The sequence below is a fragment of the Coccinella septempunctata genome, chromosome 6, assembly GCF_907165205.1.
Source record: "Coccinella septempunctata chromosome 6, icCocSept1.1, whole genome shotgun sequence".
NCBI classification, from domain to species: Eukaryota; Metazoa; Arthropoda; class Insecta; order Coleoptera; family Coccinellidae; genus Coccinella; species Coccinella septempunctata.
In genome coordinates this window covers 32,143,928-32,171,025 of record NC_058194.1, presented here as the reverse complement: position 1 = coordinate 32,171,025, position 27,098 = coordinate 32,143,928, and the positions used below count along the sequence as shown (strand labels likewise).

The following is a 27,098-nucleotide window of genomic DNA, read 5'->3' as shown; positions in this document are numbered from 1 at the left end:
GGATTTTCTTAATCTGACAATTTGACAATGATAAAAATCCCTTTTTTTTTCGAATATTTCCCTCCCTGTACCTCTAATCGTTTTTGTATTCATCATGAAAGTTGTAGATAATACAATTCTACACAACTTTTGTCTGAAGCAATTTCACATACTCTTAACCGTTCTCGAGTTAGAGGGCGATAAGGGCGGGAAGCTTAGCTACGAAAGGACAAGGTCAATGTAGAATCCCAGTCTAATCTACAATTGTCAAAATGGCAAAGTATTTCTATGATGACAATTTCGAAATTAGTCACGAAAATTTTAGTGTTGTCTGTGACTGAACCTTGCAATGTACTATTTTCCAACGAGTGAATTTTCGCTTCAGCATGTATCGCTAAACGCCTCGCATTAATCGCCATATATCTCGAAAACGTTTGAACGTAGAAAAAATTGCTTGGGACAAAATTTGTAGGAAATGTTACGCTCTACAACATTTATAATGAATACGAAAAAGATTTGAAGCCCAGGAAAGGAGATGATTAAAAAAAACTGATTTTTGTGACCTTTATGACCAATTCTTTTTGTTTCGGCTTGCTAAAACTGTCAGATTATATTTTTTCCGTTATTCTTGAATCATTAGCTTCAAAATAAGACAAAACGCCACCGCGCTCGATAATCTACACGTGACGTTTTTTTTTGGCAACTTTGGCGGCCTTCCACACATTTTCGACACGCTTAAATTGTCAGATTAAGGGAATATATACTTTTCAACATGTAATTAACCACATATATCTCAATCTGACACGCTCGAGTATGTACAATGATCGTTTTTTTTACTATTCTGGCTGTCCTAGACAATTCCCCCTATATTAAGGTCTAATTTTTGGTAGAGGTACTCTACAGGGTCCTAGGTATGTCCCCTCATATTAATCTGGCATCCCCAATTAAAAGGTTATTTTTGCTGGCTTCAAAACTTGTAATGGAGGTATAGTAACCTCCCCAGGCGATCGATAACTTATAAAATCAATAATTCATGCCAATTATGCCATTAATCCGCATCGCTGTCCAATTTCTTCAATTAGCTACCCTCTCTGTCGGATAATACCCGAATGAAGGTGATTATAATTCGCTTCCGTTGGATCCTGGGGGATGATGTAACAGTTATATTACGTTCGTTGAATATTATAGGCCGGCAGTTTGGCTTTTCTAATTGGCAAACATTTACCCCGATGGGGAAATTTTAAAAGTGCACGTCTAAGGTTCGGAGTTGGGTCATTTCATACAGCTCTCGGCTCGATTTGTTATCGATCCTCCTAAACAATTCTCTGTCTCACCAGCGGTAATTTTCGTGAATTAAATTACTACTTTATTGCCCTACTATATTGACGTATGACTAATCCCTTATCTGTATGTTCCACACCTCAGTCGGACGCGCTCTGTCCTAGGAAATGGACGAAACATTTTCGAATTCTCCACAACGGCCTGTTGATAAGATAAGAGAGCTACAGTCCATATCTGTTTCGCCTCCGTAAAGTGTATACTTCCAGTGCGTTGACATAAGACTATTTTAAGGTCGTTTTGTATTTGTGACCGACCGTAGTCTACGTTTTCTGGTGCCAGTGTCTCATTGCGTCTTCTTCAGACCGCGTTTTTGTGTCTCCAAAACGATTTTCAGATCCGTCTCTCCAGGATCGGGCATTCTGTTCGAATGAGATGTTGAACCGTGTATTCATCGTTTCGAGGAGGGAGAACAAAGGTAAAGGGAAGCTTTATGTCTATTTCGATAAGTTTCACATTCAGTCAGTAGCTTGAAGTCCTTCAAATGAGATAACTTTTCGTGTATCCTCACCATTTCGATTTTTCAATGAACAAGCACGAGGAGTTTGTTCAAATAACGATGCAGTCTTAGATCCTCCCGAATGGTATTGGTTTAAAAAACGACTAACGTGGTTCGACCGATTTCTGTGAATTTATTTATCAAATAACACGATTTGAAAAATAAGTAGACTCAAACATTCACTTCTTGACAGATCTTTTCCTGTTACACATTTATATCTACGATGTGATCAGTTAAAAATTCGTCAAGACCGAACGGTTGCTTCGAGATCGCTGTTATTCTCAGATTTATCACTAGAAGAGTTGCTTCTTCGGAATGTGTATTGCTTATGCTTTCCGATCTGTGATGATTTTTCTGGAAGATGATCCACTCGAAAGGTGACCTCAGAAAAATTCCCAAAAATTAGGGTCAGTTAAAAATTCGTCAAGACCGAACGGTTGCTTCAAAATCGCTGTGGTCTTCAAATTTATTACAAGAGGAGTTGCTTCTTCGGAATGTGTATCGCTTTCCGATCTGTGATGATTTTTCTGGAAGATAATCCACTCGAAAGGTGACCTCAGAAAAATTCCCAAAAATAAGGGTCAGTTAAAAATTCGTCAAGACCGAACGGTTGCTTCGAGATCTCTGTGGTTCTCAGATTTTATACTAGAAGAGTTGCTTCTTCGGAATGTGTATCGCTTTCCGATCTGTGATGATTTTTCTGAAAGATAATTCACTCTAAAAGTGACCTTCGAAAAATTCCCAAAAAGATGGGTTAGTTAAAAATTCGTCAAGACCGAACGGTTGCTTCGAGATCGCTGTAGTTCTCAGATGTATTACTAGAAGAGTAACTTCTTCGGAATGTGCATCACTTTCTGATCTGTCATAATTTTTCTCGAAGATAATCCACTCTAGAGGTGACCTTCAAAAATTCCCAAAAAGATGGGGCCAGTTAAAAATTCGTCAAGACCGAACGGTTGCTTCGAGATCGCTGTAGTTCTCAGATGTATTACTACAAGAGTTGCTTCTTCGGAATGTGCATCACTTTCTGATCGATCATAATTTTCTGGAAGATAATCCACTCTAGAGGTGACCTTCGAAAATTCCGAAAAAGATGGGGCCAGTTAAAAATTCGTCAAGACCGAACGGTTGCTTCGAGATCGCTGTGGTTCTCAGATTTATTACTAGAAGAGTTGCTCCTTCGGAATGTGTATCACTTTCCGATCTGTCATAATTTTTCTGGAAGATAATCCACTCTAAAAGTGACCTTCGAAAAATTCCCAAAAAGATGGGGCCAGTTAAAAATTCGTCAAGACCGAACGGTTGCTTCGAGATCGCTGTGGTTTTCAGATTTTAAACTAGAAGAGTTGCTTCTTCGGAATGTGTATCACTCTCCGATCTGTGATGATTTTTCTGGAAGATAATCGACTCGAAAGGTGACCTTCGAAAAATTCCCAAAAAGATGGGGTGTATATGCACATTATCGGTCCCCAAGTTTTATACTTTTGTTATTCTCGAAACAAATTCGACACGTAAATGTCGAAAAGTATTGAGATCCTCAAGTTCGGCATCTAGAAACGTCAATTATCAATCGGTGCAAGCGAACAAACAGTAATGCAAAACGGATTTTCAACTCGCCACCGTTGCGAAGGTAGATGTGACGGGTTTATTTCAACGGAAGACAGAACTTTCAGTTTCCCATGCCTTCAACATAAGAGCTCTATTCCCCCCATCGTCCCTCGTCCCCCTTCGACTGAAAACTTACGGGTAATTCCTTAAAAGTCGAGTCTTTGCCGTCGTTTCGAGGGAAGCAGGTGCAAGGGATCGATCAAAACTATCGCGGGCTTCGTGCAACCGTTCGCCATCTGCTCGTTTCACTCGATACGGAATAATATTCGACCCAGGGAAAAATTAACTTTCTATCGGAAATAATAATTGTCTTTCGACCTCGAAGAAATAAGTTTTTAACCTAGGAAAGTAGCAAGCAGCTAATTAAATATAGAACGCGGTTTTCTTGCTTGCGACCGATACAACAGTCGCAGAGATCGCCAACGGGTCTCCAAGTCTGCCACGTACGATCTCGCGTCGTGTAATAAGAATCGGGGATCCTTACGTGATTTACGCGGCTCGTTTGGCAGTCGTAAACGGCGAGGAATGCACATCGGCATCGGCCCTACCTCCGGAGGTGGAGGAATCGAAAGTTGGCCGAGCCGCGTTTTCGTATTCCGAACGTCTCTAGGAGGTTCTCTCGTTTTTTTCTTGTCGAAGAGGCGCGGCGATAATGCAGATCGGCGCGACCTGAATAAGAATAAGGTTCGCGGAGAAAATTGAGCAGGATATGCTAATTTGTAGTTTCGGCTTCGGGATTGGACACGTTTCGTGTTTTTTAGAACAAAATCGCCAGGGTTCAAGGTGGTGAAGGATCGCCTTGCTCCCTTTGAATAATCTGCTATTTTTTACGGAGCAAACCTTGGTCAAAGTTTGAGTATTGACTAATTCTGTATAAATGGAAAAACCAGCCCACTATTCGTCTCTTATGAAGCTCGCTAAGCTGTTGAAAATCTTTCCATCTTCTACGAGAACAGAAATTCATTCTGATAAACTAATTGACTCTGGGTGTTCTAATTTATATCACACTTGTCAAATGGCAGCCTTGAAGACGCAACCTAAAGGCCGATTTGTTTTCGCAGGCTGACCTGAAGCAGAGGGCGTACAAGCACCAGCGCGTCAGGAGATCCAGATCGGACCTGGGAGGGCACAGGATATTGCACTGGGACTCCAAAGGGTCGCACATGCGAAACATGTCTCCGCTGAGGAGCCGACCAAAGAGCCCGCAGCGGAAGCCCCCGGACGCACCTCCGGAGATGAGACCGCCGGGTAACAGGAGGAGGGGACACCTTAGACGATCCCTGAGTCAACCTCTGGACATCAACAAGTTGTCCCCCTTGATGAGGACGAAAACCGCAGGTAAGAATTCATCTGGGCTTTTTTTGGGCAGTTTGCAGCTAGCTATCCACAATCTAATGTCAGTTTGTTCTGGATAACTTCTTCTACAGTGTTCACGATATCAAGTTCGGAAGATTCTACGTAAAAAAGTGCCAGTAGAAGGTTCAGTTCCAGACAAAGAGCTATGGGAACTTGTCGAAATCGTCTAAATCTCATTTTTTGCTAGTAACTCAAAAACGAAGCATCGTAGGAGGCTATGGTTTCAACCATTCTTTATTTTTCTGAAAGAGAGCTGTGAACAGTGTCATCGGTTTTGCTCTGGTTCTTGTAGTTTCCGAGTTTCTCTCACTGGGTGAATTTGGACATCCTGTACTTGTTAATGGAAAGTCAGAGAGCCTGGTCCTCTCTAAACAGGCTTTTTTTGGCCAGTTCACAGCTAGCTATCCACAATTTAATGTCAGTTTGTTCTGGATAACTTCTCAATTCTTCTACAGTGTTCACGATATCAAGATCGGTGGATTCTGCGTAAAAAAGTGCCAGTAGAAGGTTCAGTTCCAGACAAAAAAGTCATGGGAACTTGTCGAAATCGTCTTAATCTCATTTATTGCTAGTAACTCAAAAACGAAGCATCGTAGGAGGATATGGTATTAACCATTCTTTGTTTCTCTGAAAAAGAGCTGTAAAAAATGTCATCGGTTTCGCTCTAGCTCTTGTAGTTCCCGAGATTCCCTCACTGGACGAATTTGGACACCCTGTACTTGTTAATGGAAAGTCAGAGAGCCTGGTCCTCTCTAAACAGGCTTTTTTTGTCCAGTTCACAGCTAGCTATCCACAATCTAATGTCAGTTTGTTCTGGATAACTTCTCAATTCTTCTACAGTGTTCACGATATCAAGGTCGGTTGATTCTACGTAAAAAAGTGCCAGTAGAAGGTTCACTTTCAGACAAAAAAGCCATGGGAACTTGTCGAAATCGTCTAAATCTAAATTTTTTTCTAGTACCTCATAAACTAAGCATCGTAGGAGGCTATGGTTTTAACCATTCTTTGTTTCTCTGAAAAAGAGCTTTGAAAAGTGTCCTCGCTTTCGCTCTAGCTCTTGTAGTTTCCGAGATTCTCTCACTGGACGAATTTGGGACACCCTGTAGTTGTTAATGGAAAGTCAGAGAGCCTGGTCCTCCCTAAACAGGCTTTTTTTGGCCAGTTCACAGCTAGCTATCCACAATATAATGTCAGTTTGTTCTGGATAACTTCTCAATTCTTCTACAGTGTTCACGATGTCAAGGTCGGTGGACCTTGTCTACGTGAAAACGTGCCAGTAGAAGGTTCAGTTTCAGACAAAAAAGCTATGGGAACTTGTCGAAATCGTCTTGATCTCATTTTTTGCTAGTAACTCAAAAACGAAGCATCGTAGGAGGCTATGCTTTTAACCTTTCTTTGTTGCTCTGAAAAAGAGCTGTGAAAAGTGTCATCGGTTTCGCTCTACCTCTTATAGTTTCCGAGATTCCCTCACTGGACGAATTTGGGACTCCCTGTAGTTGTTAATGGAAAGTCAGAGAGCCTGGTGCTCTCTAAACAAGAGCCTCTAAGCTGCGCTAGCAGCTGGTTTAAAGAGGACCATGCCCTCATTACCTATTTGTACCTTCCCTAGATGGTCTGAGGATGGTCTCGTGGTCTAACCACTAGATGTAGAGGAGTTAGATCTGTGATGACCTCAAGTGCTCTAGTTGGCCACCTTCTTATAGCTACCTGTGTACCTTGTCGAGTGTTTTTCTCTATATCCCCTTCGAAAATACCCTGTTCACCATCTACAATAGGTAAAAAGCAAAAACTGTAACAGTCCTAACTCTCCACTTCGCTTTGCAGGTCTGCGGCTCGGCGGCCAGGTCCTCAGCGAGGACGAGCACGACGGAAGACTCGGAGGGTCCGACGACGAGATGATGTCCGACTCCGAGTCTTCGGTGGCGTCCCTGAACGACCGCAAGAAGTCCCTGGAACTGAACATGGACGAGGAGATGATCGTCCTGGCGGAGGCGGTCTTCGACCATGTGGCCATCGAGGCGGAAGAGCTGGCGTTTAGGGCGGGCGACGTGATCGAGGTGCTGGAGACGACCAACAAGGACTGGTGGTGGGGCTCCACCAACGGCAAGACCGGCTGGTTCCCCGCCGAATTCGTCCGTTTGAGGGTAAGCCAAGAGGACACGGTCGAGGACTGTCTGGCGGCCATGGCGTCCGGACAGTCCGTGAACTCGCACCTGCGCCGTAGGACTAGCGTGTCGCTGCTGTCCAACGACCAGGTCCGGACTAGTGTGGTGCGCGAGTTGGTGCAGACCGAGAGAGACTTCGTAAAGGCGCTGCAAGACGTCGCCGAGGGTTTCATAGCCGAGTGCCGGAAGCGCGTCGACATGTTCACCGAAGAACAGATCGGTACGATCTTCATTAACCTCGAGGACATTCTGGAATTTCAATCGGCCTTCCTGAAGGACCTCGAGTCCTGCGTGAACTGGGAGGCGCCCCATAAAAGTTGCGTCGGTGACTGCTTCCTCAAGTACAAGAGCGGATTCGAGATATACTCCGACTACTGCAACAGCCATCCGATGGCCACGGTGCTGTTGCAGGAACTGTATCAGTTCAATAATTATTGTAAATTTTTCGAGGCTTGTCGTTTGATGAGAGGACTCATTGAGATACCGTTAGACGGTTATCTGCTCACGCCCGTGCAGAGAATTTGTAAATATCCCTTACAGTTAGCCGAGTTGTTAAAGTATACTAGGACAGATCACGAGGATTACGACAATATCAAGGAAGCCTTGGATGCCATGAGGGGCGTTGCCGTGTTGATAAACGAGAGGAAGAGGAGGATGGAGAGTCTGGAGAAGCTGTGCACGTGGCAACAGAGGGTCGATGATTGGGAGGTGAGAAAAAAATTTATAATAAATATTTCCAGCAAATGTTTTTCCATCACGTGTTTTACGTCTGCCAATTTCATCACGACTTTGTACAAGGCTATAAGTTTCTCGAGCTAACTTGTAGATGCGCAATTCTCTGTCCTAATTTGTTTCCTTAAAAACGACATCTATTGGCTTTCTTCCACATTGGCCCCCGTGCATTTGACAGCGTTGTCACCAGAATCACAGATGCCTACCGAACTGTCAACAAATTTAAACCTCACGCCGCGTATCATCACAAACGTCCTGATTAACCCATAATAACCTAGTTTTACACATATGTAACGCAAATTTCACTGGCAAATCTATTTTATTTCTCAGTAACTGTAGCTATTAGCGTTACATATATGTAACACCATTTTTCTCGAACAAAAACTATACAATTTTCAAACAGAAATTGAGTTGTTTTTGTCTTGTACACTCTATAAAGAATGTTTATTCAATTAGAATAGTGATCATAACTCAGGTTATTAAGGGTTAATGTCGGTTCAAATCATGTTTCATCGAACTGCAGACCCTGAGGAACACAAGACGTCTACATGTCCCAACCACAGCCCGAGCAATGACCCTTCCACCTCGTCAATCGGCTCTGTCGCGCCCTGTAGAAACTTGTCACCCGCCGAATGTACTAATGACAGTTTTCACTAACGGTTTTAAGGCAGACCTATTTATTTCTGTGATTTCCTCTGGAGTTAGCATTGAAATCACCGAAATGAGTATGAATTAACGTTAAGCCTGGCTTAAATCAGTGTCGCCTAACACTCGGCGCCGAGAACCTCGGCCAAATCACTATTCGTGGCGTGTCTTTCGGTACTCGTTCAAATGTTTCAACAGTCGATTCTTGAGGTCAAAATAAACACTTTTTTCCTTTACCATTTTTTCCGAATCGGCTCGGTTTAAAAGATACAGGCTGTTGAATAACCATAAAAAAATGTTATTTTTAGTTCTATGTCACAAATGGTTTTATCGAATGAAATGAATTTCGGAATGTAGTTTTTCATTTATCATATGAATCTTTTTCGAACACAAAATACCACCCACGTCTTCCAATTTTCTCATGATGACCATTACGCACCATAAAAATACCAAAAATTCAAAGAACCTAACTCTTGAAACTAAGTTGGACGCTGTCTAATAAATGATTTGAACTTTTTGTAAAATAAAAGTGTTCTTCATATTTTCTCGTATAATGCGCCGTTTTCGAGTAATTTGATGTTCAAAAATCAAAAAATATCTGTGAAATTTGAAAAATTGGGTACTTTGGCTGAATACAATCCACAGATGTGTAGTACCACAGGTTTAGCTAGTTATTCAGAAGGTAATTTTGTTTTTCTAGGCGTGACACAGCGTATTATGAAAACTCAAAATGGCTATATCTGCCGAAAACGCCGAAACAGTAAAAAAAGCATAGGAAAAAGGTGTCTTTGGACCTCAAGAACCTACTGTTAAAATATTTGTACGAGTGTACTCAACCAGTATAAAGAGACGATAGAAAAAAATCTGCTACTTTCTTGAGAAGAATGATACAAATATACTTTCTCATCCCTGCGTAGTCTCATTAAAGCATTATACAAAATTTTCAAATTTCTCATGGAATTTTTTTTTCAGGGTGAGGATTTGATAGAAATGAGCTCACAGCTCATCTATCAAGGTGACGTAATTAGAGTCAAATCAGCGATGTGGACAAGTAATATCACCCTCTTCCTCTTCGACCATCAAGTTATTTATTGTAAAAAGGTGAGCAAATAACTTTTATTCGTTTTTTCTCTGAAAGTCACTTTAGCAATCGACGATATCAAAATTTTCACTCTTCACCATCACATTTCATACTCAAATGTCAAATATGTTATTTGCAGGATATACTTAAGAGAAATACTTATATCTATAAAGGAAGGATAGATTTGGATACAAGCGAAGTGATCGATATTCCAGACGGCAAAGGTACTTATCAATTTTTTCTTATGTATGATGATTTGTACTATTTTTTTTGTTTGGAAAATTTTCTCAATCAATTTTAATTCTTTTTCAGATATTCATATCGGCGTAACAGTGAGACACGCCATAAAATTGTACAGTGTTATTCGAGATAAATGGCTGTTGTTCTGTTGCCGCTCCTCAAGTGATAAGGAAAAATGGCTGAAGGCTTTCTCTGACGAAAGGAAATTGGTTGCTCAGGATAAAAACGAAGGATTAGAATTCACCACGACGGCCAAACAGCTCGCCAGGCTGTCGGCCAAGTGCAAGAGGAAAAGACCGCCGCACAAACCTAGAGGTCAGTACCTAACCCTTTTCTCCCAAATCTTTCACAAGATCTGGATCAGAATTTCGCACATTTCGATATTTCGACTGAATGAATTTTTCGTTCCAGCAAGCAAAAACTTCAAACATGATTCAGCATACATGGGATCAATGTTGCAATTGAACACTGGGACAAGTTCCCATTCCTTAGGCAGAAAAATGGGTACATGGTTTACCTTCGGAGGCAATAAAAAAAGTCGTCATCACACAGTTGAGACTTCTTGAGATAAAACCACTTTACTGTAATCAAACATGTTCATATCAAGTCTTAGTCAATAATAAATTATTAATTATTTACGAAAGGATCTATTATAGAAGTGCCAAAAAGTGACTTGTGTCAATGTGTTAGACTGCAGTAATATTTTGTTACGATGATGTTGTTGTTGAAATAATTTAATAATTATATTGTACAGTGATCGATAAGATTGTGAAAGGACTGAGTATAAGGTACACTAAATCTAGTGGGTAATGCTTCGTTGGCGAGTCAAGTTATCTGTAAGATATCCTCTAGTTCTTTTGAGAACAACGCGATGTTGTTTTTATCGTGATAAGATTGACAACCTGTCGAATGTCGCAGTTGACGTTGATTCAAAGTGTCGCAGTTACTAACGTAGCTCTAATCTAGTCAGTTTTGTTTTTATAAGATTTTTATTTTGTATATTGTGAAACCAATAATGTTATGTTTTCTCAGACGAATTCCTGTTTTTCTCTTCAAGTAGAAGTACATTAACTACTAGCCTTAGTGACTGTACTATATAGTATGAGAGAATGGCTATTGCCAAATAGACCCTGCTATTGTTGATGATAAGGCCTACTGTACATATCGTTGGCCCCTATAAATAAAATTGTTGCTCTTCCCTAGGTTGTATCTCATCTATCAACGACTGAAACTTTCTTAAATAATTTACTCCATGTCTATGCACAAATATTCTGCATTTAAACTGTGAAATGCACAGGGTAAAAAAAATCTCCTTGTTAAACGGTTCCGACCGTCAATCGTTTAAATTTATCTGTTAAGGACCAAAAAATGTGAAATCATTTTTAGAAATGTAACATATACACCTGCTGTTCTTTTCATTTTATAATAAAAGGAATTCTGAGTTTTCCATCGATTTTATTTATTCCGACGAATTCGACTCCACCAGAATCGATTATTCTGAAGATTTTTGAGGAAATTAAGATAAGGAAATGCGTTACTGGTCCATTTGAACTACCGGTTATCTGGACAAAACAACATTTCAACTACTATTCATTCGAACTATTGGTTATTGGAACTACGGGGTACCTGAACTACCACTCGTTAGAACTACGAATTATTTTTGAGACTTCTTCCTCTGTGGTTCATCCGGGCTTAGGTATACTGAACGAAGTAAGGAAATTTTTGTGAACATCCATCTGGTTCAAACCGTAACCCACAGATTCATTTCATGTTTCAATGCACGGAGACAGGAGGGTAATGGATTTTCTTTGAAAAAAAACAACTCTTACTGTTGAATAGAATTTCTTTGATGACACTCAATAAAAAAATTTAAATTCACTAAAAAATATAATAAATCGTGAATTTAGCCTTTCAGAACAAATAATATATCTGTAATATTTCAAAATAAATAAAGAATTTTGGAATTGCACAAATTCTATTGTACAAATAACTTTACACTATACAAATTCGATTTATGTCTAAATATTCGCATCTATAAGGATTGGAAAACATTCAAATCTATAATTTTCGGATTATCTGAAAACACAATACAGAGTTATATCAGAAATTATAGTTAATTCATTATATACACATATTTACATATACAATTAAATAAAAAATGTTTTTACATTGTATAAAAATTCAAGTTCCTATACGAAATAACCTCAATCGTCGATTGACGTTGACATTCAGCTCCGCCTACTTGGCACTTGACTCCTCCTCTTCGAGCAGTGATACTGTCACTGGGGGAATTTGAAAATTTTGCCAGCCGAATTACCAAACGATGAAGCGGAACTAACTGAAAGAAGAGGCAACACGAAAAGGGGACGATAGCTTCGGAACTGCCAAGTAATACTGATAACTTCACACCTTTTCCACCAACCAACGCAACTATTGCTCCAGATCATCCTCGTGCTGACTGGAGAAATACGAGACTAGACCCCCAAACTCCCCGCTCGTCTCCTCCTCCACAATTTTGGGATCGACGCCGGAAGATCCTGTCTCGTACTGGTCCGGGTACACCGTAGGATTTTCGTAAGCAGCCGGGGGTACAACCCCCTCCTCCGACATAACCGGCGGCGGCACGTTGTAGTCGTAGTTGTAACCCGCGCCGGCGCTCTGGTAAGGTGGTCGATGGGGGGGCATACCCTCGTAAGGCGATTTTGAGGGAGGGGGAGGAGGGGCAGAGTACTGCGCCAGGGAGGGCGAATCCGCGATGCTTATCGGGGGTTGATGAATGGGGGGGTTCATCGGCGGCGCGTCCATCGGAGGCTGGGAGGGATGAGGGGGGTATGGATGCATCGGTGGCGGCGGTGGACGCTGGTGATGGTAACCGTGTGGAGGCTGCGCCTGGTCATAATTCGGTGGGTATTGTCCTGTGGGGGGACCTGCAACGGAATATCTGTTGTCAAGTACCTCGGATTTAAGGAAAAAAATAAAAAATCCCGAAATTTCATACTTTTAGTGTCGATCTGGCAACGTCGCATCTTCTGTTTAAAGGCTTATTTAAACGAGATTTCACTTGTTCGGGACTTGGAACTAAACGATCATGCAATTAATGGGGAAAAATGTTATTTCGACTCACCGTAGTGACCTGGGGGATGGCCGCCGTGAGGCGCGGACACCGGTGGATGTGACGTAGGGGCGGGATGCGTGGACATGTCCTTCTCCTGCGTCTCGGACGGTCTGGGACTTTGACTGTCGTCGCTGTCCTGCATCATGGCGAACTGTTTCGGTCTTATCCTACCGACCGGAAAGGCTCCCTTGCCGGCTGTCGTCTGCAACATCCTCGTTATCACCGAGGGGGCCGGTTGGCTCTGGGAGAAGGGCTGCGGCGGGCTCGCTATCTCGATGTTGGCCGCCGGCGGAGGTTTGGCGTTGTTGCCGATCTTGTTAGCCTCCGGCAGACCGGCGGCTGCGGCTGCAGCAGCGGCCGCTTCTGCTGCCAACGTCTTTTTGCCCTTTCCTAAAATAAGGAATTTTTGTAGAACGTTTACCTGACCCTCATCTGCGGACGTACACATGGCGAGTCTTTGACTTGTATATACAGGGTGAGTCTTTGATTCGAGAAAATATACTAACAGTAGATACATGAAGTCGAAAGAAACACTTTTTTCGTATATCATTTTTTCAGATTCGGCCGTGATAAAAAGATATAGCCATTTTAAGTTATCATAATGAGCTGTGCCACTCCAAGAAAAACAAAATAACCTTCAGAATAACTAGCTAAATCATCAACTCTACCCATCTATGGGTCTATTAAACAGAGTTGTATTCAGCCAAAGTACCCAATTTTTCAAATGTCACAGATACTTTTTAATTTTTGAACATTAAATTACTCGAAAACGGCGCATTGTACGAGGAAATATGAGGAATACTTTTATTTTTTAAAACGTTCAAATATTCATTAGATAGCGTCCAACTTAGTTTCAAGAGTTAGGTTCTTTGAATTTTTGGTATTTTTATGGTGCGTAATGGTCATAATGAGAAAATTGGAAGACGTGGGTGGTATTTTGTGTTCGAAAAAGATTCATCTGATAAATGAAAAACTATATTCCGAAATTCATTTCATTCGATAAAACCATTTGTGAGATAGAACTAAAAATAACATTTTTTATGGTTTTTCAACAGCCTGTATCTTTTAAACCGAGCCGATTCGGATAAAATGGTAAAGGAAAAAAGTGTTTCTTTTGACCTCAAGAATCGACTGTTGGAAAATTTGAACGAGTACCAAAAGACATGCCACGAATAGTGAATTGGCCGAGGTTTTCGGCGCCGAGTGTTAGGCGACAGTGATTTAAGGCAGGCTTAACGTGAATTCATCCTCATTTCGGTGATTCCAATGGTAACTCCAGAGGAAATCACAGAAATAAATAGGTTTGCCTTAAAACCGTTGTTGAAAACTGTCATTAGTACATTCGGCGGGTGACAAGTTTCTACAAAGCGTGGCAGAACCAATCGGTGTTTCTTTTGCCCTCAAGAAACTACTGTTAAAATATTTGTACGAGTCGAAGAATCACCCTGTATATCTCGGCAGCATAATATACTTTGTCAATAATGACCTTTATCCACGACTCTTGCACGGAGTGATGATAATCCGATAATCTATCGGTTCTTCGATATTCTGTTAAAAGATCTAACTTTTGCCATAGATATGAGAAGGTAAGTACCTCTAACAAATTTTTTTCACGAAAATCATTAAAAGTAGAAAACTGTTGAATTGATTCTTCGAGTACGGGACATTGTTGTAATTGTCCTTGAATGGACCCGTTAAAGGCGTAGTATGCCATTTGAAGTAAAAAAGTCGTGTAGCAATGCCGTTTCCGGTACGAGGTAAAAACTGAAGTTGATCTTCCAAGTGAATATTTTAGTTTAATATATCAGTGACAAATATGCTCGGAAATCCACCTTTACCGGCCGATTTGCCTTAAAAAAAACCGGAATTAAATGCATTTCATAAATACCCAAGCGAAAAACACTATTTCTCGACATATGAATCGAATTGGTACTACCCACCCCTTGTTTGATCAATGTTAACCTCACTTATGTCGAACTCACGTCAAACTCTTTTCGTAAGAAACGTCAGGCGTTCCTCGAAATATTCTTGCGAATAGAATTCCGCAATCAAATCAGTACAAATCGATCCTCTTACCTCTTCCCCTGCGTTTCTTCGGCGTGCCATCGGGACTCTCGTTGAACGTCGCAACATTGGCGCCGTGACCGGGACCGCCGGAACCGGGGGTAACGTTCGGACTGGCGGCATTCGAGCCCATCGTCAAATTCGAAGCCATCGTCATGTTCAAACCGGTCGGGACGGCGGCGGTGGCGGCGACAGACGCTACTACTCCCATCGGAGGCAATCCAGGGCCGGTCGGTACATTTGAACTACTGATCGGGAGGGGCGGGCTGGTTCCCATCGGTATACTGTTACCGATCGGCGGCGGCGGCACGTTCATGTTCCTCGGCACGTTTGGAATGTTTCCTGGCACGTTCAGTCTCATCGGCTGGTTGATGGGCTCCATCGGGGGCATGGGGACCCTCGGCCCCATCATGGGAGGCATGTTGCCCACCCTGGGACCCATGGGCCTGGTCAGGCGCATGTGGTGCATCATCCCCCTGGGGGAACCGAAGGGATTGGGCGGTACCATCCCCGTCGAAGGATGGGGTAGCCCCATGTTGTGCAGAGGCACAGGGACGGCTCTGTTCGGACTAGGTGGAGGCGGCGGGGTGTTGTTCAAAGGGCTCCTGTTATTCGACTTGGACAGATTGTGGACTTTCATCGCCCCAAGTTCGGAGAACAACGGTAACGTCACGCCCGGGGGCTCCGACAGTTCGTCGTTATCGTCATCGTTCATCAACATCGACGAATTACCCAGCATCGGCTCCGGGGATGGTTTCATGTTGAAGAATCTCCCGGTACCCTGTTTCTTCGGGATCATATCCGTCGGTTTCCTGGTGATTGTCAGGGGGGGTTGTTGTTCCTTCTTCTCCAATTCCTGCTTCATCCTCTTGGCTTCCCTTATCTGGATGGCGGCCAGTTCGAGCTGCCGGTTGGCGTACTCCTCGTTCTCCATCATTTCCTCCACTTCGTCCTCGTCCAGCTCGTCGAGGCTCTTCTCTATCTTGGTCAGGTTGACCGGTACCCGGTTCGAGACCGGTTTGGCTCCGATTTCTATCAGTTTATTGGGCGTTTCGCTGGGCGGGAGACCGGCCTTGTCCTTGGCCACCTTGGTGACGGTTATCCCGCAGGCTTTCAATTTTTCAACGTTCAAACCAGGGACTACCGAAGGTTTTTGAGTCTCTTCCGGTTGAACTACTGGTAATTTGGGTTCGGTGATCAGTTCTTTCGTCGGAACTTGTTCCTCGAATTCTCTGACAGTTTTCGCCAGTTCTTCGTTGATGACCTGGTTTTTGTCCACTGTCTTGGGTGGTTCCTCCACTGTTTTCTTCACAATTTCATCTTTTTTATCGTCGTCTTCTTCTTCTTCTTCCTCCTCCTCGCTATCCATTATGGTCCTCTTAGTTTTCAGCTTGACTTTTTTAACAACGAGCGTCTCATTTTCGGAATCAGACTCTTCGGACTTGTGTTTCTTGGGTTTTACTGGGTGCTCATCGTCATCATCCTCGTCGCCACTTGGCTTTTCTTCTTCACTTTCTTTTTCTTCGTCATCCTCCGCCACATACTCGTCGTCACTCTTGTCTCTGATCTTCTTCTTCAAAGTCTCCTGGAAAAAATCAGTAGACAATCTTTTCACCAAAACAAATTTATTACGAACTACTCACTTCTTCGCTGTCAGAGCCCAAAGTGTCCAAATAGCTCGTTTTCTTCCCTCTCGTCCGCCTTCCTCTCGTGTCATCTTCACTATCCATTCCGTACTTAATCTTTGGTTTCTTCTTTCTGTAATTCTCCAAGTCCGAATCGTCGAACATCTTCTTTTTCTTCTTCGACTTCTTACCAGACCTGAAAACGAAAAATTAAAGTCTGTCCGTTTCCGAACGAATCTAACCTCACTTTTTCTTCTTTCCTCTCCAATCGTCGCTCAGGGAAGACTCGGAATCGGAGAAGTACCTCTTTTTCTTCTTCTTTTTCAACGGGGCTTCGTCGCTGTCATCATTAACTAAAAAAAAAAAAACGATTGGGAGTAAATATGGGAGTAAAATGAATATTTCTTGGTTACTTACTGAAGTCGGCGTCGTATCTTGTCGTTCTGGCCCTAGTAGATCGTCTCACAGGCCTGGAACTCTTCTTCCCTACGAAACTATCGTCCGAATCCTCGGTGTACTCCTCCTCGTCCGATTCATCGGAACTAAAAAGAGACTTATTGAGCTCTCAGAGTGACGAATCAACTGAAGGCCACCTACCTTGATCCCTTGAAGTCCTCGTCCGAATCATCAGCTTCGTCGTCGCTGTTAACCTCCAAATTGTTCAGCCTCTTCGGTTTCTTCCTGTAACTGATCGCTTTCTTCCTGTTCTCCTCCGGGTCCCTCGGAACGACGGGCGGTAGATCTTCGAAACCGTTCTTTTCCTCCTCTTCTTTGGCGGCGTTGACTATGGTGGCGATGTCCTTACCGCGACCCAAGGTGTGCGTTTTTTCCACTTCCGGCGCGGGCTCTTCCTGAGGAAAAACGAAGAATTTGGGTTTTGAGCTACGTACGAGGATATATTGATATCTAGTTAGCCTAGACCAGTTCCATGCGTAAAAAAAATATTGCGTTAACATAGCAACGAACAATAACTCATTAGAAGTGTCAGTGTGAAGTTTGAGGTTAAAAGAGCAAATCAGAGTTACGCAATAAATTAAAAGAAAGAAGATGTCCACCGAAATTGTGAAAATCGAAAAATTGGAGTATCGAGCCATCATTAAGTACCTGTATTTAAAAGGGTTAAGAGGTGAACAGATTTACGAAGATATGCTTAATACCCTTGGTAATCAATGTCCTTCGTATGCGACCGTGAAAAATTGGACTGCAAGCTTCAAAAGAGGTAAATTTTTCATTGAAGATGATGACCGATCAGAAAGGCCAGTATCTGTGTCAGTCCCCGAAAATATCGATGCAGTTCATGACAGGATTTTATCAGACCGTTAAATTGGGCTGAAACGGACATCTGAAGCACTGAATATTTCATACGAACGAGTTCATCATAGAGTTCACGTCAATTCGGACATGAGAAAAATTGTTGCAAAATGGATCCCCAAATGTTTGAAAGTTGACCAAAAGCGTGCAAGGGTAGAAGCATCGCGTTCGATCTGTGCTCGATTTGAAACCGATGTAGACTTCTTAAACCGAATTGTAACTATGGATGAGACTTGGGTACATTTCTACGATCCAGAAACAAAGCAACAATCGATGGAATGGCGACATTCTGGTTCTCCAAGACCTAAGAAGTTTCGTGTCCTAAAATCTGCTGGAAAAGTTCTTGCTTCGGTTTTTTGGGATTGCCATGGAGTAATCATGATTGATTTTTTGGATCATCTCTTTCCTCGACCGAAAAATAGTTTAAAAGGTCGTAAATTTTCTTCCAACGAGGAGGTAATAAAAGCTGTGGAGGTCTGGTTTGCAGAGCAAGAAGATACATTTTTTTGAAAGGTCTAGAGACGTTGCAGGTTCGCTGTAATGAATTTATCCAATTAAGAGGAGAATATGTTGAGTAATAAAATATTTTGACATCGAAATTTGTTTGGTTCTATAGTAGGCTAAGAATTTTTCAACATATCCTCGTAACGTTGAAGTAAGAAAACTTGTAGAAGTGTTTTACCTGCAGGGCGGAGTTGATGAGGTCATCGTAGTCTTGGAACTTGTAGCTGTGGGCCTGCCGCCTCTGTCTCAGCTGATAGATGGGCTCGTCGCTGTCGCTCTCTTCCGAATCCGACGCGGACGGCGTGTTCTCCTTGGAGCTCTCCTCGGAATCGTAAGACTTGTCGGTTTTCTTATCCTTCTTCTCCTTGGCAGGAAGCACGTTGTTCAGACTTATGCCGACGTAAGCCAGTCTCTCCTTCCTACGATCCTCCATCTCTTTCTTCACGATCATCTTGTCGAACTCGATCAGCTTCTTGTTCAGGTTTTCCATGAGCGTCTCCTGAAATTCCCAACGATATTATACCCCATTTTTTTTTCTTTGGTTACGCGACTTACGTGTTGACAGGTGGGACAGTACCAATCGCCTTCCGGTATAACAAAAAGGGCTGGTCTCAGACAAGAACAGTGCCAACCGTTGTCGCACTTATCGCAGAGAAGTATCCATTCAGGATGGTCGGACTTGCCACATTTCTGACATGGAAATTCCTCCTCAGGCTCTTCGTCATCGTTCGATTCTTCTGCATCCCCAAAACAATTTTTAAAATCTCCATCGATTTTACATCGTTAATCCACTCACCTTTCCTGACCGTTCTAGCCCTCTTCAAAGGCAAGGGTTCGTCGCACTCCAGGTCGCTTTCAGGCGAGAACTCGTGGTCGGATTTGAACTGGAGGGGCTCCTCCTCGTGGTGTTCCTCGTACTCACTCACCTCCTCCTCCTCTTGACAGGAGTTGTCGCTGTCCTCGCTGCTCGACTTCCAACCTATCGATATCTTGTTCTGTTTCGTCTTCCTCTTTTTCTTTTTTTCGACCATCGGGGGCGTAGGGACTGGCTTCACTTCCTCTTCTATTCGTTTTCTCTTGCCCACTTTAAAATCCTATGGATAGAATCGTTCCGTTGAGTTTTTGAAAAAAAATAACAACAATATCGAGTACTGAAAGTTTGACAGTGGAAATGGGTGCATAACAAGGGGATAATCTACCATAGTGAACAAAGCAAAGATTCAGTTACAATATTCAAAGCAATGAACAATAGTGAAATTAATTTTTTTTCAAATAGACAAAAAAAAATAGAAGTGTAGCCAACCCCTACCCACCAAAACACCGACACCAGTAATGCTTGAAAACTGCTTTTTACTACCAAACAGTCTTTTCAACACTTGCAATTGAAAAATTCCGAAAAAAATCTTTTTTGTACATGACCTCATTTCAACTCGAGTAGTTCGATCACTCCATTATCGTGATTTCAAGTTTAAATATCCTAAAGAGATCTAGAAAGAACTATGAACAGATACTTTTTCTACTTGAAGAAAAACTGAAGAACTTTTTCGCCCTTTGAAAGAAACTCCATTTATTTTTCAAAAAACAACTTTTATTTCTAAATAATCAGTAATTTATAAAAGAGTAAGAATTCTTGTCAACATAAAACACAAATAATAAACTTAATTTCCCAATTAACTACTTCTTCTTTACCTTGTCATCTGACTTTTTCTTCTTCTTCTTCGACGATACTTCATCATCGTCGACCCGTCTCCTAGTCGCTTCCTCTTTTATCTTGATTTGGGCGATGCGTCTAGACTGCCTTACAGGAGCCGGGGAATCTGTTAAGGAAGATACATCCTCCTCCCTAACGCCAAGATTTTTCAGAATTCGAGCTGTGAAAACAAAAACTCGGGATTACGGAAATGCAGCCACTCAATGGGTAATTCTTCTTAATTATTGCGGCAACTAGTACTTAACTAAGCGTAGCTAAAGTTAATGGACGCTTAATTTCATTTCCAGTTGCACGACTGCGGCTTAACAGAATCTTAAGCAAGGGGTCCTTAAGTTTTGATATCTAGTGATATTTCAGTTTTTTATTTTGGTGCAACTTCATTCTAGTCCAATAAAGCCTTTTCATTGGTTGGCCGGTTGAAGATGATCGTTGTCATTTCATCAACCTAACTTTATTGTCCTGTCAGTCAGTGTCAAGTAAACTATTATTTTATTATCAAAGAGTGACAACTTTTTGTTGCTGAATTGGCATTATTATTGATAATGAAATGGATTGTCAAATAAAAGGTACTTGACGTTATTAGAAAAACCACAGCAGTTCTGCAGCCAGTTTATGAGTTCAACAAATTATTTTAGGTTAGAATCCCGCCCTTAAATACCTAAGTGGACATTACAGGGGCGCTTGAATTTAAGGCTAGCTTTAGCCATTTGAATGTCACTTAACAGTTGGTGCAACGTAATTTAAGTTAGGGGTTCATTTTAAGGGAGTTTGGTGCAAACGGGTCTAAATAATTGAAGCAATCTTCGTATATTCAATCAACTTCTCTGAGAAGTATGTTGTTGCCAATTGGTGAAATAAAAACGAAGATCTTCTCTTATTAATTTTTTGAACGAGCAAAGCTGATTTGCCTTAAAATTCCTTACTACTACGTTTTAATTACAACATATTCCTACTTCAATGTTGCACCATAGAGTTTTGCTGTCAGCTGTCAAGGCTGAAGTAATATTTTGACAGATCGCATAAAACTTAACCTAAAATGAAAGATCGTCAAATGGGGAACCCACAATTAAGGTTATTACTCCAAATGCAAGTTTAAACTGATGTTTGTGAGTTTCATTAATGAATTTTTCAAATCCCCTAGAGAAACTGTCCAAATCCACTCCTTAAAGATCAGGTTTCAAAATTTAAAGATCTTCTTTTCTCGCCCCTTACATCGAGTTCTCTTCGTTGACACGAACTACCCTAAGACAGAGATAATTGACTCCTGAATGAGATGGAGCGACCTTGGGCACTTAAAACTGTCAAAAAATGAGGTTATATCTTGTTTACCAAAACAGCTGATGGTTCTGAGGAGCCATCTTCGTTTACCTAATCAACGTTACCAATCTGTTGCCCTTTATCGTCTACGTAATCTGTACTGGATGTTGCCAAATGATGCAATAGAGACGAAGCCCTCCAAATTTTAAATCCCCATTTTTTTAAGTTCTTGAAATAGATTTTACCGGAAAAAGGTCGAAATGATGTGTCAAAGCATAGTACCAATGACCACAAGGCTCGTTTTTCTTTTAATTCACTACCTACTCCTACTTTAATGTTACCCCATAGAGTTTTGCTGTCAGCTGTCATGAATGACGTAAAATTTTGACAGATCGCACAACGCCTAACCTAAAAATCTACGAACTGAAATTCTCCACTCACTATTTTTAGCCGACCCCCTCTTGGCCTTAACCTCGGACTTCTGGGAAGCGTTGTCGCTGTCGGATACCGAAGGCGTCCCCGCCTTCTTCTTGACCGGCGTCTTCTTGTTGCCCTTCTTCTTGGGCTCGTTCTCGTCGCTGCTGCCGTCTCCGACCAGCTGCCTCTTCTCCTCCACGCTCTTCCTCAAACTCTGAACCATCGTCCTCTTCCCCCTTATCTTCGGCCTCTTGACCTCCTTATCCGGAACCTCCGGCTTATCCTCCAGATTGTCCCTGCCCCGTTTCCTCATGCTCCTCTTGGTTTCTTCGGGAGCCGGACTGTTGGGGTTGTAGTCGAAGGAGAAGCTGGTTATAGACGGGACGGCCGGGGCCACTTCCTCCTCCGACACGGCCAGGGGGTCTTTCTCCGGGTTCTCCACGGCGGTACTGCTGTTGTCCGTGTCGACTATGGTGACAGATTCCAGCGGTTTGGGGGACTCGGCATCGTCGCTCTTGGACGGCGACGAGGCGGTCTTTTTGTTGGCCTTCCCTTTAGCCTTCGCCGAGCCAGCGGGCGTCTGCGCCTTCGGAAGGACCAACGATCTAGTCTGCCTCGTCTGTCGGGTGGTTCGGGGTTCGTTCGTTTCGACCTTGGACGAACTTTCGGCTTGCTGTTCTTCTTGTTCTTCTTCGTCTTCGTTCTTCGGTTTCGTAACTTTCTGCGGTCCTTTCTTCTTGGTCTTCTCCACCGGTACCTTCTTACGAGGATTCATGTCTTCTTCGGTGATCGATTCGTTAAGAACGGCGGTGTTTCTGGTCACCCTTTTTCTCTTGGAAGCAGCCCCTTGGTTTTTCGAGTTTTCTTCCTTTTCGTCGCTCTCCACTTCGGGCTTTTCTACATCGTCGACTTCCTCCTCCACCTTGTCGCTTTCTTCCTCCCCTTTATCGCTTTCTACCCCTGCTTCGTCCCTTTCTTCAGTTTCATCTTCAATCTCTTTGGGTTTTTCTTCATCTTCAAGTTTTTCCACTTTATCTTCGTTTTTGGAGGTGGCGTTTTCTTTATTTTCCTGTTTATCAGGGGTTTCTTCAATTTCTTCATTTTTGGCATCATTGGGCTCTTCGCTTTCAGTAACCGTGACTTTTTCGATACTCTCAGATACTGGTTCAGATATCTTGTTTTCATCCTTTTTCTCTGAAGTTTCTTCATCCTTCTTCACTAATTCTTCACTGCTTTGTGATTTTTCCTCTTCTATTTCAGTTTCGTTATCTTCTTGTACCCTTTCATCTGTGGTACTTTCAGCGTTGTCTTCATTTTTCTTCGAATCTTCTACTACTGTTTCTTTTACTCGGGATTCTTCATTTTCTTCCGAATTCTCTTGTTTCGAACTTGACTCTTCCGTTTGGGACGATTCATTCGCCTGACTGTTATCGTCTTCACATTTTTCTTCTTCATTTTGTACTTTTGGAGTTTCTGTATCTTCGATCCCTGTCTTCGCTTCTTCTGAATTTACATCATTCTCCGGCTCATCAACAGCATCCTCTGCTTCGATCTCTTCTTTTCCTGGATCTTCTGGTGGGTTAACATTCGTTTCTTCCTCTGGGTCCTGAGGTTTGGAACATTCGGATGAAGGCACTTTATCTTCCGTTACAGGATTTTCTTCCGGAACCTTTCCAACATTATCAGCTGAATCTTTAGCTTCGTTATTTACTTCTTCGTCTTCGCTCTTTTCTTTTTTATTTTCGCTGTTTTCTTCGGGAATCGAACCATTGTTGCCGCTGATCATAGTCGCTTCTTCAGACGCATTGGCGTTTATCACGGGACTAACTGGACATGGTTTGATGTTCAAGGAACCTGGACCGAAGAAGAACTGAGTCTTTTTGGGAGAGGCGTTCTCTTCTCTTGGATTTTCATCTGTATCTGGGCGAGTTTCGGTTTCAGTCTTTGAATCTTTTATTGTATCTACATTAACTCTATCTATAGGAACTTTGTTAGGGGAGTCAGCGTTCTTCGATTTTTCCGTTTCTTGTGTTGTTGTTTGTTCCTTTTCGTTTCCCGTCATACAACCTACTCCGGATCCTTCACCAACAATGAACATTACTTCTTCTTCGATTTCTTCACTTACAATAATCTCTTCTTCTTTTATGTTGGTTTTCTCTGGTTTTTGCGTAGTTTCATTTCCTGCTTCGCAATCTCTTCCACTTCCTTCACCGAAGATGAACATAACCTCTTCTTCTATTTCTTCACTCACAAAGATATCTTCTTGGTTTTTCCCCATTTCTTCACTTTTTTCAACGACACTACGTTCTTCCTCAGATCGTTTTTCATTACCAGCCTGACAATCTTCCCCAGAGCCTTCTCCGGAGACGACCATAACAGGTTCTTCGATTTCTTCACTTACAGTCACATCACAACTGTCATTATTATCTCCAGAACCATAACCTTCCGGAGGTGACTCGGTAACTGGCGAGACTTCGATTTCTTTGGGATTCTGCTGGTCCCTCGGTGTCCTAGTGATGGTAATCTGGGAGGAATCCAGCTTTGCCTTCTTGATGATTGTCAGTTCGGGTAGATCCGGAATGAAATTCGTCTTTCTTGTTTCCTCCGGTTTTTCCATCAGCTCGCTGAGGGATTTTATGCGAAGCATGGGCCTCTTGACTTCTTCGGATTCCGTCGCTGCGTCCTGCTTTTCCTCGGTTTCTTCTTCATCGTCATCTGAAGATTCTACGTCCATTTTCTTTTCAACGTCTTGTGGTTCCTCCCCTTTGGACTCTGACGATTTACTTTCAGCATCCGCTTCCTCAGATTTTTCAACTATTTCTTCGCTTTCTGTTTCTTTCTGATTCTCGGCAACAACCGGTTCAGGGTTTGAGGTGGAGTCGGATTCGGACTGTTCAATAATTTTCTCAGTTGCATCTTGAGATTGGCCAGTGTCGATAAATGGTTTTTCAGATAGACTGTTGCTGTCTTCATTCAAGGCAGAGTCGGAACTGAGCTTTGAATCGCCATCTGCCAGTTCGTTCATCAGCGACAATAATCCATCTCGGTCTCTGCAAATTTTCAAATTATTCAACAATATTAAAGGATATCACAGGAATGTTTGTTGAAAATAAAGATATTATTACATTAACAACATACTTTGCTACTAGATGCCATGTTTCTTCATCAGGATCTTCCTTATAAATCCTAATTTGGTAATTGTTATCGGTTTGAAACCAATAAGCTCGTCCCAATTTGTCTCTACCTAAAGGTTGGGGGCGTAGAGACTCTGCAGTCATCTTGTTCACCTCATTTTTGAATTTTGTGTTGTAGTCAAACTGCATCTCAAGAAGTTCCTGCAAAAATATATCATGAAAATATATGATAACTGATTGAAAAATAGTTCCATACCTTCAAAGCTCTCAGTTTAATTTGCAGCCTAGTTTTCTTGTACCCAAATCTTTCTATCTCCCATGCATCTTTCGAAGAGTAATTATGACACATATTTACAAGTGCTCTTTCCCATCTTTCAACAGTAACATTCTTCTTTGTTTTTCTTAAGAGTTTGATATGTAAATTCATCAATTCTGGAGAAACTGAAAAAAGAAACAATTCCAAAATCAAAACAATTGACAGTATTATGATTATTCTAACCAACTTCAAGAAAAGAAATATGAGAATTGAATTCATAATGGCTCAAGTCTTTCATATACCACTTTTATAATTAACTTTGCAATTTATTATTGTGTACCTATTAACAATTATACAATTTCACGAAAGAAAATCAATCAAGATCTTGGTTGTCATTAAGATGTCTAAAACACTGGTGTGTGCACTTGTCACTTTTTGCATGCATCAACATTTCAGAAAATCGGGGATATGGGATCAGTTTCGTGGCGGCGCCACCATGTCATTTGCTTCGGTTTATCCTTGTTCTACCAAAGGAAGTCCAATGATACTCTCTCGTTTCATTTTGTTTTGCGTTGATATCGCAACGAATTCAAAATCTGAACTGACCCATTTTGTCAGCTGTTAAAGAATATTTGTCACTTACAGTTTAATTTTCGTTGCAAAAACAAATCTGTCAATATTTCAACACTATCGAATAAGGGTTCGAAGGAGTATTTACTATTCTTCTTCAAGATAATTTCCGTTTCACAGATTGAATTAATGAGAGGGACTATTCAATATAATTTTAATAAAACACAGTTGATAGGTCGAATGTCCAATATATTCAGTTGACGGAAAGGGAATTTTCACTATATCAACTCAGGAAAAATATTTGAAGAACAGACTCGAATAGATTTATGTATTTCTGTTTCTCAATACATGCCCACAATTCACATTACGTATTTCCAATACAGTTTTTCTGAAATATTGCTGAAATTGCCATAAAACTTAGCTATATCCGTCCCGAATGTTTGTTCGTCTGATTTGGTTCTGCCTCAAATTCCAGCAACACCGGATTCTTAGCTGTAGTTCTTGATTCTCCATACACAAAACTGAACTTACTGAACGACATGTTGAATAAATGAATGTTCTACACCCCTTTCTCGAAGCTAATACATTTTCACACACACAATAATCGCTTATAAACAAGTCGTAGGAAAGTATTCAAATTATTTTCAAATATCAATTGACAATGCTCTGTCAAATTCTAAACAGCGCTACCTACAGTGGGAAAAACGAAACTGATCCCATATCCCCACGAAATTAAAAACAAAATCGAATCAGTGAATACACCAGAGTTTTAGACATCTTAGTTGTCATCAAGAAGTTGGTTTCATTTCAAGGTGTGTATCATGTAGAGTTACTATGTAATACGATAATACCACTTTAAAACTTAAATTTATCACGAAGATATGGTAGCAATAAAAAGCAATTCGTATTTGGTATTATAAAAACTTTGTCGGCATTATTCAAGTTCCATCCATCTTACACAGGAAGCAAAGTACAATCCTACAAGTCCCAACAATATTACCTTCTTGATTATTCTCCAACATACTTTGAAGTTCTACGAAATCTATACTTCCGATTCCACATAATTCCCCGAATTTTTCCAAAAAAGCACAAATAATCGCGAAGTTTGGATCACTTTCACAGGAAGCTTCGGCCTCCGACGCCATTATATACAAAATACTAATGACAGCAATAGGCGTATGCGGTCTTTTCAGTTCATAACTACTGCGAATTACAATATTTCGGATAATATTTGATTACACAGGTTCATGGTTGCATTTATCTTATAAATCATCAATTACTTATAAAGAATAAAATATTCTGTATAGTCTAGAACAACAAACATGACGACAAACCACATATCAAGTCCATAGAATTTTTTGTTTGTTATTGGTTATTAAGCAAATTTATCTCATCAGTTTGAATATTACACAAGAAAACCAAGTTCATTCAAAAATTACCGTTTCAAAGAACGAGAATTTTTTTTCAATTCACTAAACTTGAAGAGATTAT

At 41.5% G+C, this 27,098-nt stretch overlaps 2 protein-coding genes across 2 annotated transcripts in view; one reads left to right on the top strand and one right to left on the bottom strand.

The window, feature by feature from the left end:
• Positions 1 to 11,090, top strand: part of LOC123314786 — a 55,748-nt gene extending 44,658 nt beyond the window's left edge. The window contains exons 8-13 of the mRNA XM_044900135.1: positions 4,486 to 4,762; positions 6,605 to 7,653; positions 9,295 to 9,423; positions 9,543 to 9,627; positions 9,716 to 9,958; positions 10,055 to 11,090. Of these exons, the coding sequence (XP_044756070.1) occupies positions 4,486 to 4,762; positions 6,605 to 7,653; positions 9,295 to 9,423; positions 9,543 to 9,627; positions 9,716 to 9,958; positions 10,055 to 10,209 (1,938 nt within the window). The 3' untranslated portion in view covers positions 10,210 to 11,090. The remainder of the gene's footprint in view (positions 1 to 4,485; positions 4,763 to 6,604; positions 7,654 to 9,294; positions 9,424 to 9,542; positions 9,628 to 9,715; positions 9,959 to 10,054) is intronic.
• Positions 11,091 to 11,468: 378 nt separating this feature from the next.
• Positions 11,469 to 26,966, bottom strand: LOC123315689 (remodeling and spacing factor 1). The gene is made up of 15 exons (XM_044901513.1): positions 26,608 to 26,966; positions 25,038 to 25,222; positions 24,786 to 24,982; positions 21,672 to 24,697; positions 19,952 to 20,133; positions 19,059 to 19,356; positions 18,818 to 18,999; positions 18,441 to 18,761; positions 17,045 to 17,298; positions 16,865 to 16,989; positions 16,695 to 16,800; positions 16,466 to 16,643; positions 14,835 to 16,407; positions 12,768 to 13,148; positions 11,469 to 12,570 (listed from the first exon to the last, which is right to left on the bottom strand). Exons 1-15 carry the CDS (start codon positions 26,750 to 26,752, stop codon positions 12,074 to 12,076), a joined length of 7,650 nt encoding a protein of 2,549 aa, XP_044757448.1. The 5' UTR covers positions 26,753 to 26,966; the 3' UTR covers positions 11,469 to 12,073.
• Positions 26,967 to 27,098: the final 132 nt, after the last annotated feature.